Below are 19,317 nucleotides of genomic sequence, written 5' to 3'. Positions count from 1 at the left end.
CTTCAGGTTACATAGCTATTAGATGACTTCTGATTTACCGTTCATAGAATTGATAGGGTCCTAGAGATAGTGATTAAAACAAAGAAGTGCCACTATTCTTAGTCTAAATAATAAATTACACTATTTTTATCCTAATGAATTGGAATGTGGTTCTACTGAGCTAAAAATCTGCTTGGATCGCATTATTATCAAGGTTTTTATCATCATTGCCTTGCTTTAGTTAGAGATTTACTGTAATGGCTCACACCAGTATAGGGCTTTAAGATTGGCACGGTAGCCTATAAGTATTGTGTGTATTATTATCCCCATTTTGTGGATGAGAAAATAAAAAAACTGGTTGTGACTTGCTCCAGGTCACATAGCCACCATTAATGAGACCTGGGATTTGAGCCCAGGTCTTCTCATTCCTACAAACTCAAATGACAGCCTTGGATTCTGTGGGCATCCCCAGCTTTCTTTAGGCTTACTCCACTCGGGGTTCTTGCCAGGCTGTGGCTTGTCCCTGGCCGTCCCCAAAGGAGAGACGATGGTTTGTCATTGGTAGATGGGGCCAAGCTCTGCTTAGGTTCAGCCTTCAAATGCTGTCATCACTAATTCCATGAGTGAGCCAGTCTGTGTGTTGAATAACAAACTGTTGTCTCCTGGCCTCCATTCCTATGATCCAGTTCAGGGGCTATCCAATTGCCAAGCTGTGTCTGAGTGAAAGTTTTAACTCCCATCTCACCAAGTGTGATGCCTGTGTTTCTAACATCTGTGTTGGGAATGGATTTGGGACTGCATTAACTCTTTCCAAAGTTGCCCTTGAATCCATAGGTCTGGTCTATTCCCTCTCTCCTGCCCTTTTTAAAGGAGCAGTCTTGGGATGCTGTCTGCAGATTAATGATTGCCTACCCTCCTTGTTTTCTCTCTCCTGGCAATATCCTGGGCCACCGATACCCACTGGGCTTCCAGTCACAGTCACAGAAATGAGTGGTTGACAGTTGCTATCTGGAATTTCATTTCTATATCCGAGTTCCATTTCAGTCGGTATTCCCAAATCAGATGGCATATATATGTCACCATAAACTAGAGAAGCCCAAGGCTTTGCCTTCCCATGGACGCTTCTCTGAAATGCCTCTCCTCACTTCCTACAGAACCATTGAGATCTCTAGGAACACACACATTTGGTTTATTCAAGAGAGCGGTACTGGGAGTTGGGTTCTGTTAAGGAGACTTTGGGTATGAAATCAATCAATCAATATAAATTGACTTATTGTATTGGGAGTTCCATTATAGACACCTGCTGTCTTGAATGATTCACCCTAGGGTGGGAACCCATAAGACTTTCCCACTTACTTCCTGGTATTTCTGGGCCAGCATGCAGTATTTTTTAAGCTCTCCATGGCCCCATAATGACCAAGATTTGGCTTTGCTCCAGAGTTGGGGTTCCACTCCCATCACTGAAGATGATAGTCCCCAGTAGGATGAGAAGACAGTTTTCTCTTGCTCCTGCCCTACCTACTCCATCTCCCTCTAATCTTGGTATATTTGCTGCCTGGATCTTACAGGATCTCGGGGCCCTGAAGATTCCTGACCAGTACAGAATGACCATCTGGAGGGGTCTTCAGGAGCTGAAGCAAAGCCATGACTACGGGGCCCAGCAGCTGATCCGCTCGAGTAGCAATGCTTCTACTATCTCCATCGGGAGCTCGGGGGAGCTTCAGCGCCAGCGTGTGATGGAGGCTGTGCATTTCCGAGTCCGCCACACAATCACCATTCCCAACCGTAGTGGGGCGGACGAGTGGGCAGACTTTGGTTTTGACCTCCCTGATTGCAAATCCCGCAAACAGTCCATTAAAGAAGAGTTCACAGATAGTGAAATAAACTGAGGATGGGAAAAAGAAGGCTGGGGGAGATCCAGGGTAGGGGGTTTCCAAAAGTGTGAGGTTCCCCAACCAGACTGGCTTCCAAAGGAAACACTCTTAAAAAAAAAAAGAAAAGAAAAACTCCAGGTATGGGAGATGGGGAAGAGTTTACAACCTTAAGCCCCTGGAAAAGGGTTTGCTCTGTTTTTCTTTAGTCTTTTGTACCCAGGACTGGAGTTTGAGCTATTAGCAGCTCAGGGCCAGCCAGGGTGGTCTGTCCATCTGCTGAGCCCCTCTTCCAGGAAAATGTTTCTGATGTCCTTCAGTTTGGGAGAGGTGTGAGGGAGAGAGGGTGGAAGTTCCTCAGAGCAGCCCAACAATGGTTAGCCCGAATACTCTGTAGATATTTCGTAGCCCTGCACAGACTCATTTTGTGCATCTAATCAATTAATTGTACAGTACATATCACATTTCACAGGAAGATCATTAATATAAAAATGAGGGACAGGCTCTTTCTCTGCCCTCCACCTTCCTTCTGTCCACTCAGATATATCTGAATGGGGAAGAACAGTGTCATCATGAAAACTGACATTAAGCCTTTTGCATCTCAGCTTCTGTAGGGATTCTGCCAGCTTTCAGACCCTTTGTGAAGAGGGATCTGCCTTCCTGATGGACTGCCAAACAAACGAATAAAAAAGTATTTTTCCATGTCCTTCAGTTCTGCAGAGCCACAAAGAAGCTTGACTATGTCATTGTATTTCAAACACTGTCTGTGTATCTCTAAGCTGCTTTAGAATGGAAATCATCGATTTTTCAAGCACATTTTCAAAGTGGCTGATTCATTTCCTCCCATGAAGCCCGGTCGAGACCATTCTATTAGCAGGTTTGAGGGCCGAATCAGATCTCTTCAGAAGCTATGGCCAGTCTGACCAAGAATCAAATAGTCTTTTTTGAATTTGCTTTTTTCCTCCTGTACCCCTGGCTTCCATATTTTCCACCTCCATCCCACTCTGGTCCCCCAAGAGGTGACTTCTATTTGCATCTGAATTCAGTGAGCAAAGATGGATTACCAAAGTGCTCCATCTTTTCTGGGAAACTGACCGCCATGACCTCACTGGAATGCTGTGGCCTCGAACACTGACATCCAGGTGACTCCTTCTTGGCAGAGAGATGGACAGCGTATTTCTCACACTATTGGCATTTGTTCATATTTAATAATGTGAAACATTTTCTACGTTGAAGTTCAGGATCTCTTTTTTTTTACTTTCATTTTCAACATGTGGTGAAGGCCTCATGCCCAGCTTTTTAGCAGGTTTTCAGCTAACAAGATGAGCTAAAGAAAGATTGATAACAAAATACATTCGCCACTTGGGGACCTTTGAATATACAGGCCTGATTCTGAGTCAGGGCACCACCATGTGTGGAAAGAGAGACGACGTGTCTGCAACCGAATCTGGGCATTCTTTTCCATGTATGACCCTGGACAAGTAATCGAGCCACTTAATGCTCTGGGCAGTTCTCAAAGATTGTTAAGTGGCAGAGAAGGTGTCAACCTGCATTGAAGGAGGGAGTTTATTCATCTGGGAGTTCCCTGGTACCCATGAATGAAGAGGTCTGGTCTCTTTCCCTATATTCTTTTATGGGAACAGCTTTCCTATGTCATCTGTGCTCATCTGACTTGAGAAGGGTGGGTGGCATTCAAAATCAAGAGGAGAAAAAATAAAGAGGCATGATATGGCAAGGAGTATTTTACATTCAAAGTACTGGTCCAGATATTCATCCCCTGAGAGGTCCCCTGGGCCAATTAATTCATTTTTTTCCCTCAGTAAGCAATTATTAAGGATCCAAGTATTGTAAAGAAGCTAAGTAACTCAGTGGATAGAAAGCCAGGCCTAGAGACAGGAGGTCCTGGGTTCAAATCTGGTCTCAGACATTTCCTAGCTGTGTGACCCTGGGCAAGTCACTTAACTCCTAGTCTTTACTACTCTTCTGCCTTAAAACCAATACTTAGTATTGATTCTAAGATAGAAGGTAAGGGTTAAAAATAAAGGGTCCATGTATCATGAATTAGCAGACATTATAAGGCAAAAGTCCATGAGAGCTACATTCTACAAGGGAATATTGGCAGATAAGTAACAATTCATATAGCCTAATTCTTAGGCTAACCGGGACGTTTCTTGCTAAGTAACCAGAACACATATCCATGTCCTTTTTCTCATCATAGACCCCTTAAGCAGCCTGGTGAAACCTAAGGAAATCCCTTCTCAGATTTGTGTTTTTAAATGCATGGGATAAAATCTATAAGATTACTAAGAAAATGAATGCTATCGAAATAAAGGTATTGGATATCTTTTTAAAAACACAAACCACAGAACCCAGGTTAAGACTCTCTGGACCAGACAAAGTTGCATCTTCTGTCTCATGGGATAAAGTTCAGCTGATAAAATGGGTCACCCGAATTTTAAGAAGGTCAGAGACAGGCTGATTGCTTAAACAGATTTTTCTCCCTGTGCCTTGGTGTGTGTGTATGTGTGTGTGTGGCTGAATTTTCACAAGAGCCTCCTGTTGGGATATCTGGGCTTGACTTGTGCTGGAGCTTTTTCTGATTATTAAAGGCTGGGGTGGGAGGAGAAAGTCCAACAGCCAAGGCCAAACTCATGGCTAATCCATTGGAAAGATGATGGCAAATTTGCCTTCCTGGGTCTGAACTCATATGCAGGAGACAAGATGAAAATGTAACCACTCCATCATCATCATCAGTCAACCCCCTTTTTGAAGGGTGACTCCACATCTAATCAACACCTTTCCCAAATTCTACATCTTAGCACAGATGCTACAGATAATCTTTTCAGTTTAGGGATCTTGTTGAATAAAACAAAGAAGTGGGGGGAAATCTTGGGGACACCGAAGAAAGGGAGAAATGGACAAACTCTAGCTAAGATTCTCTAGAATTCACCATGGTTCCTCAAGTATTACAGGTATGGAGCATTAAGTGCTTACTCTGTATCCGGCACTGTCTTGGTCTTGGCACTGGCTCATTCATTCCCAAGAGTCCTGGAAGATCCTGTAGTTCACTGGATCTCCATCTAGAAGTTTCCTCTAAGGCCACTGAACCATTTATTCTCTCAAAAAGAAAACAACCCTGAATTGGCCATACATGGTGGTCTTAACATAGGCCACCTGATCCTTCTCTGATGGAAAACAGGCCATTTCATTGTGATTTACCCATCAGGCACCTTTAGGAACTCAACCAGAACCAGCCATGGGTATGACTTCTGATATCTGGGGGATAAGAACTCTCCAGTGTTTCAGTTAAACAGACACGTGCTTCTATGTTAGTAGCAAATTAAAGCACTTTAAATGCTTTAAGACTTTTTAAAAAATCACTCATGTTTTCAATGTTATATCATGCTTTTTCAGGCAGTATTACTGGATCTATTCCAACAATATTGTTAACTTTTTTTGGGTAATGTTATCTTGGGAAAATGTATTATTTTTTTAGCTGTGTTTGTGGGTTTGTAACATAATAAAGCACATGTTCAAATGGAAAGGTTTCTTGTGGTTAAATGGCAACTCCCCAAACTCTGTGAGCTCAAATATGGCCACCAAATGGCCTGAATGAATGTAGAAAATAATAATAAATATTCACAGCTACAGTTTAGAGTGCCTTATGGTTTGCAAAGTGCTTTACAAATATCTTATAGGAGCAGCTAGGTGACTCAGTGGATTGAGAGTCAGGCCTTAGAGACGGGAGGTCCTGGGTTCAAATCTGGCCTCAGATACTTCCTAGCTGGGTGACTCTGGGCAAGTCACTTAATCCCCATTGCCTAACCTTTACTGCTCTTCTGCCTTGAAGCCAATGCACTGTATTGATTCTAAGAGAGAAGGTGAGGGTTTTTTTAAAAATCATAACTATCCTGGGAGATAAGGGCTATTATATCCCATTTTACAGATGAAGCTGAGGCAGATCATGGTTAGGTTGGTTAAAATGATCAAATTTATTATAACTTGCTAAAAACAAGAATGCTGCCACTTTCAATAACTGGAGGAAGTATTTGCAGGTAGGCTGACAACTCCAGAGGCTGAAAAAGGGTTGCATTTGGGAACCCAAAACTTGGTGGACAATTCTCTTCAAATTCTGAGTATTACATGCAAAACCTCTGAATCCAAATTTAGAAGAATAGCACGGTGAAAAGAGAGCCAAGAGTTCAAGTCTTTCCTCTAACACACTAGCTGTTTGACTCTAGGCAAGTGACTTTTCTCAGCGTTTCTAGGCAATTTGAAGAGGGGTTCTAAACCTTTATTGTGTCATGGGACTCCTTTGGAAGTCTGGTGAAACCTATAGAACCTTTCTCAGACTAACTGATAAACAACAATTGAAGATGTTTAAAAAATAAAATTATAGGATTACAAAAGAAACTAATTATATTGAAATATAGTTGTCAAAAAGTTAGAAAAAAAATAATTTCACAGACCTCCAGTTAAGACTAACTTCTCTAAGACTAGGATGGCTTGCAGCTCTGCATCAGTGAAGGGAGCTTGTATACTGGAAGTTCCCCCATACCCCCTGGTCTATAGTAATACTAAAATAATTAAAAACAAATTATAATTATTACTGGTAGTCATTAATTACTACAGATAACAATGCAATAATATTAATAAATGGAAAGAGAATCATGTTTTTGAAAAACAAGTAGTCTGAAGTTGTTTTTAAGGCTCCTTCCAGGCAAGGAATGTGAAGCCCTTTTACACAATGATACTCATCAGTAGAGGTAGTTACCATCTACACATGACCCACCAGGAAATTAAGACACACAAATACTTGAGTCGCTTACCTGACTAAGTGATTGAGCTTCTAGTAGGCCTTGGCTCTTCCCCAAGTCCAAGGAAGGTGCCACCTTCTATCACTTACCTGATGGCTTCACAGTAGGGACTGAACCTAAGATTTTCTTGCTAGAGGGAGCTTCATGACAAGAAAACTCCCTCCCCCATTGTAAGAGGGCACCGTCTCTACAACTTGGTCCTAGAACAATGAGAATTCAAGGGATTTGCCCAGGGTCACAGAAACAGCATGAGATGGAACTTGAACCCAGGTCTTCCTGAATTTGAAGCTCATTCACTCCACAAGGCCTCTCCATTAGGGTAGGGGAGAAGGGGGAAAGAGGTGAAGCAATGTAATGAGTCGTGATTCTGAAAGACACAAAATGGGATTTTAACATGTCCTCCTGGAAGTCCTAGAGAGTTTAGTATCATTTTTAAGACCCTGATATATATATACATTATGGGCAAATCTGTGTAGGAGGGCCACTATGGAGGGTGGGGGGCATGCTGGGCAAAGGAAGCTACTTCTTGCTAAAACCAAGAGGTTGTTGGGATTAGAGTTCAGACCTCCAGCCCTGGAAGCAACAAGTGTTTATGAGTGGATGCTCCCCTTTACGTTAGGAAGAGACAGTCGAGCTCCACAGCCACAGACATGCACTTCTGTGCTGAAGGGAAAGTCTCCATCTCTGCAGGACTTTTCATTAGAGCTGCCTTTGGGCTCAGGGAGGTCAGTTTTTGTTCATAACCATCTTCCTATAAAAGTGACCAGGAAATTAACCTACAAAGATGGCCGCTGTTTTGGGGGCTGTAAAATGTGTCCTAAAGACATGGCTTTCTAAGGCCTGGGTGATCTGAGTTAAAAATATGTCCCACAAATGATCATAGATTTAGTAATACTGTTGCCAAATAGGTTTTCAAAGAGTACATAGTCTTCCATGAAGAAAAAATGACCAGAGTAACACTGACACGTTGAACACAAGAGTGACATTTTGCTTTGTTAGAAAACTTACTTTTACTTGAAAAAGTAGGATATGGGAAATTACAGACAAGAATTTCCAAGTATATAAAAACATTTGCAATAAGTCTGACAAAAGAATGAAAAGGAGACCCCAAAAACTTGGCTTAAAGCAGAGAAGGCACTCTCTTTTTCTGGGATATTTACACACAATCCCATCTAGACTTGACTGTTGGAGGGGAGAAAAGCCTTATCTTAAACTGTTTATCTTACTCTCTTCTCTCAGAGGAAAAAGGAGTATCATTCTCTTTCACCCATTCTACTCCTCCTACTGCCCCCCCCAAAATAAGAGAACTCCGAAACAACTTTCATATGAACCTGTTTCATTCTATAATGTGGAAACTAAGTGGTTGGTGCATTGCTCTGGATAGATAATGCATATGTGTCGATGGGTTCTTTAAAAACAGTGTCTATCTTTCTCCCCTAAGGGTCCCCTTTCAAATACAAAGGAAATCACACTGGCAGAATGATGCCCTCCAAGCCTCATTTCTGGGCCTAACAGAATAGCTTAAGAAAATTACTTGCTACATCAGGGCTATATTCATATATTTTCCCCAAATTCCTAGCTCTTGGTTTCCAGTGGAAATAATGTCACAGAAGACTGCAATTAATAAAAGATTGCCTTCTTTAGCAAAACTTCAGCAAGGCCTTCCTTCTTCACAGTATTTCAGTCTTAATAATCGATGTCACAGCATCTGTGTCTCGCCCTTCATTGCGTAGGTCGACAGCCGACCCATCCCGCCAGGACTGCTCAGCTGCTGCAGCCAATTGAATGCTCCAGAGAAACTGCTCTTTGGGGATGACTGGGGGTTCTTTTCCTGCAGGGGCAGAGGTGGCAGGTTAACCGATTCAGGGGAAGCACTGAGGTATTACTTCACTGGGCTCTGCGGCAAGTCTTTTCTAGGTCCACATGGGAGTGACTCTGGGTTCACAGGCTGGCCCAGACATGGACTGACTGTCTTGTCCAACTGACCTGCCTCACTAATTTCAGAATCTCATCTCTGAGATGAGTCACTGATTTTTGGCCACAACAACTAAGGAGGTCATCTATGAAGACATGTTAAGGGCTGAAATCTGTGGGTGGAGAGGAAGCTCCTACACTAATGGAACTGTGGCTTGTTCTGAGGTTTCCTGGGAACAGGCAAAGGTCATGTTTTCAGTGTTCCTTGTTTACATGGGACAGTGCTCTAAAGGGGCATCAGAAGGGACCCTCGGAGTCCAAGAGAAGTGCATGGCCACTGATAGTCACTACCCTGCGCCCAGCCCTGATTCTTCCCCACTAATGCCCTCTGAGGATGTGTGCCCATCATCTTAAGCCATCCACAGGTATGAAGGCTCAGCAAATACTAAGAAATCTGATTCTGTTTAGGAATATATTGGTTCGCCTTTTGAATGGCTATTTTTTTTAAGAGAATAAATTTAATGCCTTCAGCAGGAGAAAACAGGATCTTCTTTCAGGGATGATCTTTGGATCAAGGATGATGCTTTATTTGTGGTGGCAAAAAACTTGGAAAATGAAGGGATGCCCTTCAATGGGGGAATGGCTTAACAAATTGTGGTATCTGTTGGTGATGGAATACTATTGTGCCCAAAGGAATAATGAACTGGAGGGATTCCATGTGAACTGGAAGAACCTCCAAGAAGTGATGCAGAGTGAGAGGAGCAGAACCAGGAGAACATTGTACACAGAGACTGTTATACTGTGGTACAATAAGATGTAATGGACTTCTCCATTAGTGGCGATGCAATGATCCAGGACAATTCTGAGGGCCTTATGAGAAAGATGCTATCCACATCCAGAGAAAGAACTGTGGGAGCAGAAACACAAAAGGAAAACATACAATTGCTCACACAATTTGATGAGGATGTGATTAGGGTTTTGATATTCAAAGATCACTCTGCTGCAAATATGAATAATATGTAAATAGATTTTGAACAATGATACACGGATAACCCAGTGGAACTGCAGAGATACTGGAGTTTTGCTATTTCCTTCTCCAATTTATTTGGCAGTTGAGGAAACTGAGGCAAACAGGGTGAAGTGATTTAACCAGGGTCACCCAGTCTGTAAGAGATTGTGTCTGAATTGAACTCATGAGCAAAAGTCTTCCTGACTCCAGGACCAATACTAAAGCCACTGTGCCCCGTAACTGCCTTTTAGACTGAATATCTAGGTCCAAATCCTATATTGGTCATTTCTCTGATGTGTGACCTTGGACAAGTCAACTATTTTTCTGGCCTTTAGTTTCCTCAGTGTTGTTGTGAGGCCCAAGTGAGATGATTAATGGTGGACACATTTGAGTGCACAGCATAAACACCAGCTATGAGCATTATCACCAGAGCCAACCCAGTTAAGGAAAAAGCCACACCCCAAGGTAACTTTGGCAAAGAGCTCTGAATTCAAGAACAATGAAGGCTATGCTTTGGTGATGGTTTGAAAGGGATTCTTTAGGGTCAAAGTAAAATACTTTTGAATTTCTTGCTAAGAATCATGTTTCTAGGGGGCAGCTGGGTAGCTCAGTGAATTGAGAGCTAGCCCTAGAGACGGGAGGTCCTAGGTTCAAATCTGGCCTCAGACACTTCCCAGCTGTGTGACCCTGGGCAAGTCACTTGACCCCCATTGCCTACCCTTACCACTCTTCTGCCTTGGAGCCAATACACAGTATTGACTCCAAGACGGAAGGTAAGGGTTTAAAAAAAAAAAAAAATTAAAAAAAAATTAAAAAAAAAGAATCATGTTTCTAACCTTTAAGGGCTCTGAGAAAGTGTCGAAAGAGTCTTCTATATGCTTCTTGGTACCGATCGGCATGCGTGTGTGAGTACACGGACACAGAGGTTCCATGCTCAATAATCCCCAGGGGGTTCTGATTATCGACCCGTAATGTTCCTTGAGACCCATGGACCTGAGGGAAACATGTTTAAGAAAAGTGTTAGAACTCATTGGGCCTGGAACAGGGAAGGGGATAGATTAGTTGTTGGGTTTGAGGGGCTTATGTGCTAGAAATTGAGATTTAATGAGGTTGTTAGAAAGGCCTCAGGAGGAGTTTACAAAACGATAAAAACAGCCTGTAGTCTAAACTATTTTTTGCTACAGTTTTTTTTTTAAAAAGCAACTGGTTTAGGGGCAGATACACAGAATTTAATGATTCAAAATTATTTCAGCAGGACGTGGCACCTCCAAGAAGGCTCTCTGACTCGGGTAACTACCCTGGAGTAACAAGTGTTCATGAGTGGATGCTCCCCTTGCCTTGGGCTGCCACAGTGTGAGAGTTCCCTCCCGTCTTTCCTCTCCTTTCCCCATCTCTACCTAGTCTGTTCCTCTGCCCTCAGGGCCCCTACAGGCTGGCAGTGCAGGGGGCACGGGAGAAGGCCAAACGTGCCAGCTACTCTTACCTCGCTCCCTGTCTCCTCTCACCATCCTCTATAGAGTCAGCCTGCAGGCCTGCTCTTCATTGTCTCTCCTGTTCTCACTCAGCCCCAGCACTCACACTGAGAAGCCTTGGGCCGCCAGGCTGCTTATTCTGAACCGCTGATGGGCTAGAGTTCAGGTCTTTTAGCATAAAGGTCTGTCAACAGTTCTATGTAATCTGAGGGTTGTATGGGGTGAGGTGGGCTGGGAGGGACAGAAGTGAAAAATGGCAAAGACTTTCTCACTCTCTCTCCATCTCTCTCCCCCATCTCATCTTCTAGCTGCCCCCCTCCTTTCTCATTCTCATTCCCAAGGCAGGAGGCCATTAGGAGACTTTAGCCAGGACTCCTTAAACCTCGGCCCCATTTCTCATTCTCACTTTCTTGGCTCTCACAAGATTCCTTGGTCTCGTTTTATTCTCAACCAAAAAGGAAACTCAAGGTATTCCTAATTCTAAAGGAGGGAGAAAAGACATGCTGCTTCCTTGAATAAATGAAGTTGCCTCCCTGCAATGATTCTACTTGGCCTCAGAGAAAAAGAAGATCATGAGCCTTCCATCCTTCACTGCAAAAGAGGAGCAAGGGGAAGCTGGGTTGCTCAGTGGATAGATTGCCAAGCCTAAAGACAGGTCTTGAGTTCAAGTTTGTCCTCAGGGGGAAGCTGAGTGGCTCAGTGGATTGAAAGTCATACCTAGAAATGGAAGGTCCTGAGTTCAAATTTGACCCTCAGATACTTCCTTGCTGTGTAATCCTAGGCAAGTCACTTAACCCCCATTGCTTAGCCCTTACTACTCTTCTGCCTTAGAACTGATTCTAAGACAAAAGGTAAGGGTTAAAAAAAAATCTGGCTTTAGACACTTCCTAGTTGTGTGACCCTCGACAAGTCACTTAATTCTTTTGCCTTTCTTCTTAGTGTTGTTTCTAAGACAGAAAATAAGGGGGGGGGGGGGGGTAGAGAGAGAGAGAGAGTGAGCCAGAGAGAGAGAGAGAGAGAGAGAGAGAGAGAGAGAGAGCGAGCCCAGCTGGGGAACACAGACCATGCAGGGGGAATCGAGGCTGGGTCTGTTCTACCTGCCTCCCCTCTTTGTTACAAAGGATGGCTTCCTGGGTAGGAATCAGGACTGAGGAAGGATGCTGAAATGGAGGTCATATGAAAATAGCTTCAGTAAAAATAACACAAGAAGAAGCATTTCTGGTGTTCCACACTGGAATTCTGGAAGAACTCTCCCCCCTTGAAAGAGAGCAGATCTCCTGTGGGTCTGAGGTTCTGTTCTTCCTGGCACAGCCCCACACTTCAAGCGTCAGAGCCTCTGTCGGCTGGGCCCTCCTGCCTTGCCAAAGCCAATAGCATCACAGGGATGCCGGGGTTAAGTGGCCTTTACTGCTGGCTCAGAATGAATCCAAGAGAGAAGGCAATGAGGAATTCTTTGAGGAAAATGCTCCAAGTTCCAATGGCCTGGGATGGGAGGACTCAGCTGTGAAGCTTTATGGGACTAGAGAGGCCTCCGAGGCCCACTGAATTCAAACAGCCCCTAAACAGCAATCGATCAAGCATTTCACTTCAAGAACAATTTGACTCCTAAAAACCCTTCCCGTTTGGGGAGATCTTTGCAACAATGGTCATATGGAAGCAAAATAATCTCATTGGAAAGCAGGCCTTTTGGGGGTTCTAGGTCTGAACAGAACAAAGAAAAGGGGGGACAGGAGGGGCCCGACTCTCAATAAGAGAACATAAGAGAATAAGAGGACAAGTTGGGACAAACATACAAAACTTAAAGGCAATACAGCAGCCGCGGGGGGTGGGGGTGGGGTGCCACGAGGATCAGAGACCAGGCTTGGAGTCAAGAACACCTGAGTTCAATCCAGCCTCAGTAATTCCCAGCCGGATGACCCAAGCGAGTCACTGCCTCCTTGTTTCGTCCCGTGTAAAATGGGTATAACCACGCCGCCGACCCCCCAAGGCTGTGGCCCCGGCACTGGGGAGACAAGCCAGCCTGAACCTGAGCGATCAGAACTGACGCCTTCCGCAGTCAGGAAAGAAGCGACTTAAGCAAGGCTGGTTACCTCCACTCTCTGATCGCAGCTTCTGGTGCAGTGCTGACTGACGTCCAGGCTAACGATGGCCCCGCTAGGAAACTTCATGCTGATCATGGCGCTGTCGACGTCGTCCAAAGAGGCCACATCTGGACAAAAGGAGGCCGTCACTTTAGGCCAAGGCTGAACGCACAGAAGCATCAGGACTTTTCTTGGAAACCCAGCATCAAGCAGCCAAAGTGGATGTAAGCCTTTGAGGCGGGGACAAGTTTATTTTTAGCCCAGGACACCTAGCACAGTGCCCTACAGAGAGAGCATTGAAGAACTGAATTTAAAATGCCTCTCTCAAGGTGGCAAGGTAGCTCTGTGGATTGAGAGCCAGGCCTAGAGATTAAAGGTCCTGGGTTCAAATGTGACCTCAGGTACTTCCTAGCTGTGTGACCCTGGACAAGTCACTAAACTCCAAGCCCTTACCTCTCTTCTGTCTTAGAACCAATACTTAGCATTGATCCTGAGACAGAAGGTAAGTTTATTTTTTTTTTAATCCTCTTTAGAAAGCCAGGGAGGAACAGAAGGCACCTGTGATCAAATAATAATTTAGCATTTTTTAAGCCTTCTACACTGCTGGGGGGTGGGGGGGGCAAACAAAAGAAAATTGGAGCTTTCAATTTGTGGAAACAGATTTCTGGAGGCCTCAAAGTGACCCTAAGAATTCCATCTCTGTCAGCCTCATAATAATTAACTTATAGAATAAGCAAGTCCATATACTTGTTGTTGCCTTAATAAATAATACCTTGATCCTGCCAGTATCACTGTTTTTCAAATGTACAAACTGTTGTACCTAAAAGATACATGTGACGAAAGATTCCTGAATTCCAATGTCCTTTCCCTCATTACAGGCTGGCCCAGCCCCTGGTCTACACTGGGCTCCCCCTAGTCTCCCCTCCTCTTTGGCTCTCAGAATCCCTGGCTCCCTCCAGAGCTCAGCTCCTCCCCAAATGATTTGGTATTTATTTGAAATATTCTTATGTTTGTATCTGCTGTCTCCCTCTAAAGAATGGAAGCTCTTTAGGGGCAAAAAAAATGTTTCATTTTGTCTTTGTATTCTCAGGGTCTAGCACCGTACCAGGCAAATAATGGGTGCCTGTCCCACCCACATTGGGGGCCTGAAAAATTTGACAAGTGAGGCTCATCATAAGGACAGTTGGGTCCTGCCATCTGCCTTTCCACTGAAGCTCCCCAAAACATCCAGCCTTACTGTCTACCCTGCCACTGACCCACCTCTATGTGCCGTCTCCCTTCATTAGAATGGGCACCCCTTGAGGGCAGAGACCATCTCACGTTGGTATACCTATCCCAAATGCAGAAGAGTAGCACATTATCCCTACCTGCTCGATAGGACAAGACTAACGTATATGCCATAAATACTCTTGTATTGTTTCCTACTAATGTGTGGTGATGGTACATGATTTGGTTAATGCTAAATCCATGAGGCTAAAGAAAAGTGTCTTGATTGAGAATCTAATCCCATAAAAAAGTCCCTATTCCAGCAAGTCTCATAAACTATCTATTGAGCACCTACTGCATGTAGAATGCCGTGGGAGGAATTGGGGGGGGGGGGAGTGAGGAGGGGACAGAAATAAAGTTCAGTTAAAGCATCAGTCCTGCCTTTAGCCAGGGACTAGACCTTTAGATCTGGTAAAATAATCTGCAAATCCATGGGGATGGATTAGAATGGATGCCATCCAGGGCATTTCTTAATAATCACCCTGTGCTTACAATTCTGTAGCTGGGCACTGCATCCTTGGGACAGATGGTTCTCATGGGAATCTTCCAGTACATGTGACTGGTCCCACCAACACCAGCCCCAAATGAGGAGAGCCTGGCCTCTCTGCCTGGATGAGAGACGCCACAAGTCTGAGGGGCAGAAGGAAGAGCTGTTTCAGGAAACTGGTTTGAGAAATGTCCTGCTCTGGGAGCATCACCGCTCCAGAGAACTCAGCCCACTAAGCTTTAGGAGGCAGGACTTTGGCACAGGACATAATCTGGACTCAAGTCCAGGCTTTGCTTCTAGCTCACTGAGTGACCTTGGGCAAAACAATTCCTCTCTCTAGTCCTTAGTTTCCTCTTCTGTGAAATGAGGCGGTTGACCTGGGTGACTTACAAAGGTTTCCTCCAGCTCTAAGACTATGATCCCATGAGTACGATGTCAATTTGACGTAACATGTTTTCACAATGGCTTCTTTGGTTTCAAAGGCTATCATTCTGACTACCATGTTAGAACAGAAGCTTCTTAAGGGCAGAGAGTGTCTGGATTTTGTATCCCAAGCCTGCCTCAATAAATGCTTTTCCATTCATTCAACGCCACCTTACGCTTTTCCGAAATCCCAGCCAGTGGCAGGACAAGCCATGCTTCTTACCTGAGCAGAATGCATGTCCCAAGGAAAAGACTGTATCTGGAATGCTTTCTCCCAACAAGAGAGTAATGATGTCCATGTCATGTACAGCAGCATTATAAAAAATCCCTCCTGGAAACAAAGAAAGTCCCTGCTGATAGTTTCAATCCAGGTGGAAGCACCCAGGGAGAACATATACATCCCGCAGGCCTTTCTAGCCATGAGGAAAGAGCCTCAGGGCATGTCCATGTTACCTGACACGGATAGAACAGAACTGACTTGCCCAGAAGTGAGTCTTTCACACCTGACTTCCTTAGTAAACTGAGAGAAGCTGCCGGATAGAGGCTGCTAACAACAGCTATCCGATGTATCCTCCCTAGTGCGTGGCTCTCACGGACTTTCTGGTACAAGAATTGTAAAGCTGGATCAAAACGCCTGGAGAGAGACACACGGAACAGGAAGAGGGAACCCAGGTCATACACAACCTGATCACTGGGAAAAGAAAGGCATTGAGCCACCAAGAAACGCTTCTCCCACCAACTGCATGACTTTGTGCACACTCATCTGGGCAATCTAGCTCACTGTCATCACCTGTTATCTGAAGCAGACAGGTGACCAACCCTGTGTCTCTTGCTGCACAGGGTCTGTTTGGAACCCCTCATCATGTATAGGGGAGAATAAAAAAAGGGCTAGAAAATAGATTTGTGAAGATTGTTAAATTAGCTAAGACAAAAACCTCTGAAGATTGATTTTTAAATTCAAATGTGAATCAAAAGCCACAGTCAAAAAAACCCCAAAACACAGATCTTACTTGTAGAATCCACAGACTAATGGTTTCCCACATCTGTTAGCTTCATCGAAACACATCTCAGCAATTTGTCTATCCAAAGTAGGAAGTTTCTCGCAAAACACACCTTTCCCTAAAAACATCAAGATGAAATAAAAATGTAATCAAAAGTCACCATATAGTGTGGGCATAATCCATTTTAAAACAGTGTAGAAAGAGAACTAGACCTTTCAGCAGGAGAGGCCTGGGTTCAAATTCCTGCTTAGACATTTACTAGCCATGTCACTTTGGGAAAATCACTTCATCTCCCTGAGGCAGAATTTATTCTGACCCAGCTAGGCCTCATCATTTGACCTGACCTGTTGGGCTTCATCCTCTACTCTATAGCTAAACCCTCCTTTATGCTGTTCCCCTTCTTATGAAGAACTGTCCCTTTTCTCCATTTCTATCCCTAGTACTTAGCAAAGTGATTAGCATGCAGTAAGCACTTAATACTCTCTTATCCATTCATTCATCATCTATAAAAATGGGAGAAATACTACTCACACTGCCTGACCTCCTAAGTTTGGGTTGTCATGAGGGAAGCACTTTGTGGACCTTAAAGATACATAAATGAACTATTACTCTAAATGGTCCCTGATGCCCCAATCTAGCCTCTCTGTCATAAATTCATGTCATTGGTTAAAAAGTGAATCAGATGTGGAGAGGTTAGCTCTGCTTTCTTGTTAATTTTCTCTTGGCAATAGTAGTTACCCTCTACTAAAGAATTCTTCAAGAGAAACGTTCTGCCTTCTGCTGTGGCCACGAAGAGTCCCCTCCTCTTTTCAAACAGTGTCTACTCTGATATGCCAGATGCCCCTAAAACTCAGAAGCATGTTGGAGCTACTGTGTTTCTTGCTCTCTGTGGAAGGAGAATCTGCCTGGCTGCCTCTTTCTTTTCTTTTGTTCAAAGAACCACTAGACAGATGATAACACATAAGCTTTAGGGAGGTAAAGGGGGAAGAATGGCAGCAATGGGGAAAGTCACCAGAAATCCACCATTGCTATCAGTAAAGCAATTGGCACTATATATCCTGCTGGAGATGGACCAGTCATTCTATAGGGTCACAGAACTGGAGAGAATCTTATAGTTTTATCTCCTAGTTTTATAAATGAAAAAAGGATTTATTAAGTGATTACTATATGCCAAGTTGGGGCAAAGTGGATAGGGGGCCAGGCAGGAAGACCCTAATTCAAATCTGGCCTCAGACATTTACTAGCTGTGTGACCTGGGCAAGTCACTTCACTCTGTTTGCCTCAGTTTCCTCATCTATAAAATGAGCTGGAGAAGGAAATGCAAACCACTCCAATGTCTCTGCCAAGAAAACCCCAAATGGGGTCATGGAGAGTTGGGCACAACTGATAATGGCTCAACAACAAGATGTCAATTATGAGCCAAGTGCTAAGGATATAAATATAGAGTGAAGACAGTGCCTTGCCCTTGAAGAGCTTACATTCTCACAGGAGGAGACAACCTACATAAGGGGTGGTAGCCAGAGAAGGGTATCTGGTTGGTTACTGTGATAGCGAGCAGAGCCACAGAAGAATACACTGCACTGACATGCCCTTTCCACCTGGAACAATATTCATACTTTGATTGAAGTTCCATAAGTGGATTAGCATATTGTGATCCAGACAAGAGGGACTGGCCCAAGGTCATGGGACTCAAAGGCTGCCTTTGTCACTGACTCAACTTCTGGGGGCTTGTTTCTTCATCTGTTAAATAATGGGATTGGACTAGAGGTCTCTAATTCTGTAATTCTATTCAGCCTCAGTTTTCTCATCTGTACATCGGAAATAATAAGAGCACCTACTTCCCAAGGTTGTTATGAGGCTCAAGATTATATTGGTAAAATTCTTTGTAAACCTAAAAGCTGCTAGTTATTATTATTATTTTATTACCACTGACTCCCTCCATTACCTTGGGCAAGTCTGAGCCTTTGTTTCCACATCTGTGAAAGTGCAAGGGAGTAGAACTAAACTCTCTCAAAGGTCTCTCTGAGCTCTATGTCCCATGATCTGATCAGAGTTGCTTCTACAAGATGTAGTTTCAACACAATACCATCCATGCATCTGTTTGGAAGGTTTCCAAGTTTCCGGTGTATTTTAAAGTTTTCCTATGGACCGTCTAGCATGAGGCAAATGGAACCTCTAAAGCAAGAAACACTGATCCCACTGAAAAAACCCAAGCATGCTTCTTTTTATTAAGTGAAGTCAAGGATGGCTTCCTTACCTGCTCTCAAAGCATCCATCACTATTTCAGAAGCTGCTTCAGGGGGTGAACAGATAACAACTCCAGAGACCCTGCCACAAGGAGGTGAGAGCATCAGAAAGATCGTTCAATTTAAATCAATTCATGACAGTCAAGTTTCATAGAGGAAAACTAAGACTCAAAGGACAACCCCTTACTCTGCAGAAAAAAGAAAACTTGGGGAAAGGCCTGTTTCTAAGGGAGGTGGGAAAATAGGAAACATTTCAATTGATAAAAGTTAGAATGCATTTTGAAATTGGAAAATTACTTTTAATTCATATTGATATAGATATTTAGTATGTGACAAAACTCTGTTTTTTTCTTGGAGAGAGTTTGGGGTTGGTTTTTTGTTGTTGTTGTTTTTATTGAGGGAGCATAATTTGCATTCTTTTTCTGGCCAGAACAAATTCCTTTAAAAAATAAATTCAGTCTGAAATTAAGTGAAAAATGAAACTTGTGAAATTTCTTAAAGACATCCAATTAACAATAAACATTTCTGATAAAAACTGATGTTAGGAAATATTCTTCACTCTAAATTTAAAATATAGATTTAAAACTTTGGTGGAAATTGCATAATAAAGTCATAGAAGCTAAATTCTAAATATTAAGATTTTTCAAGATATAATCTAACATGACAGAAAATCCCAAGATCCCAATGTCTATGGGATCTTACCATTAAACTGTTTGTCCCTTTTGGCCCTGCAGTCCCACTGCAAAGCTTA

At 43.5% G+C, this 19,317-nt stretch overlaps 2 protein-coding genes across 8 annotated transcripts in view; one reads left to right on the top strand and one right to left on the bottom strand.

Moving 5' to 3' along the window:
- Positions 1–5,394, top strand: part of TP73 (tumor protein p73) — a 230,692-nt gene extending 225,298 nt beyond the window's left edge. For both annotated transcript variants that reach the window (XM_056795960.1, XM_056795961.1), the window contains one exon: positions 1,548–5,394. In XM_056795960.1, coding sequence (XP_056651938.1) covers positions 1,548–1,868 — 321 coding nt within the window. In that variant the 3' untranslated portion in view covers positions 1,869–5,394. The remainder of the gene's footprint in view (positions 1–1,547) is intronic.
- Positions 1–19,317, bottom strand: part of LOC103093200 (myo-inositol 2-dehydrogenase-like) — a 28,884-nt gene that overhangs the window by 3,792 nt on the left and 5,775 nt on the right. The window contains exons 3-10 of one of the 6 annotated variants that reach the window (XM_056795962.1): positions 18,578–18,648; positions 16,330–16,438; positions 15,823–15,953; positions 15,543–15,650; positions 14,902–15,039; positions 13,153–13,271; positions 10,427–10,583; positions 4,845–8,498 (exon numbers count right to left, since the gene is read on the bottom strand). In XM_056795962.1, coding sequence (XP_056651940.1) covers positions 8,338–8,498; positions 10,427–10,583; positions 13,153–13,271; positions 14,902–15,039; positions 15,543–15,650; positions 15,823–15,953; positions 16,330–16,438; positions 18,578–18,648 — 994 coding nt within the window. In that variant the 3' untranslated portion in view covers positions 4,845–8,337. The other 5 variants (XM_056795967.1, XM_056795964.1, XM_056795963.1 and 2 more) reach the window with 5 other exon arrangements.

The sequence above is a fragment of the Monodelphis domestica genome, chromosome 4 (assembly GCF_027887165.1).
Source record: "Monodelphis domestica isolate mMonDom1 chromosome 4, mMonDom1.pri, whole genome shotgun sequence".
NCBI classification, from domain to species: Eukaryota; Metazoa; Chordata; class Mammalia; order Didelphimorphia; family Didelphidae; genus Monodelphis; species Monodelphis domestica.
The sequence above is the reverse complement of the archived record's forward strand: the minus strand, read 5'-3'. Positions and strand labels throughout refer to the sequence as shown.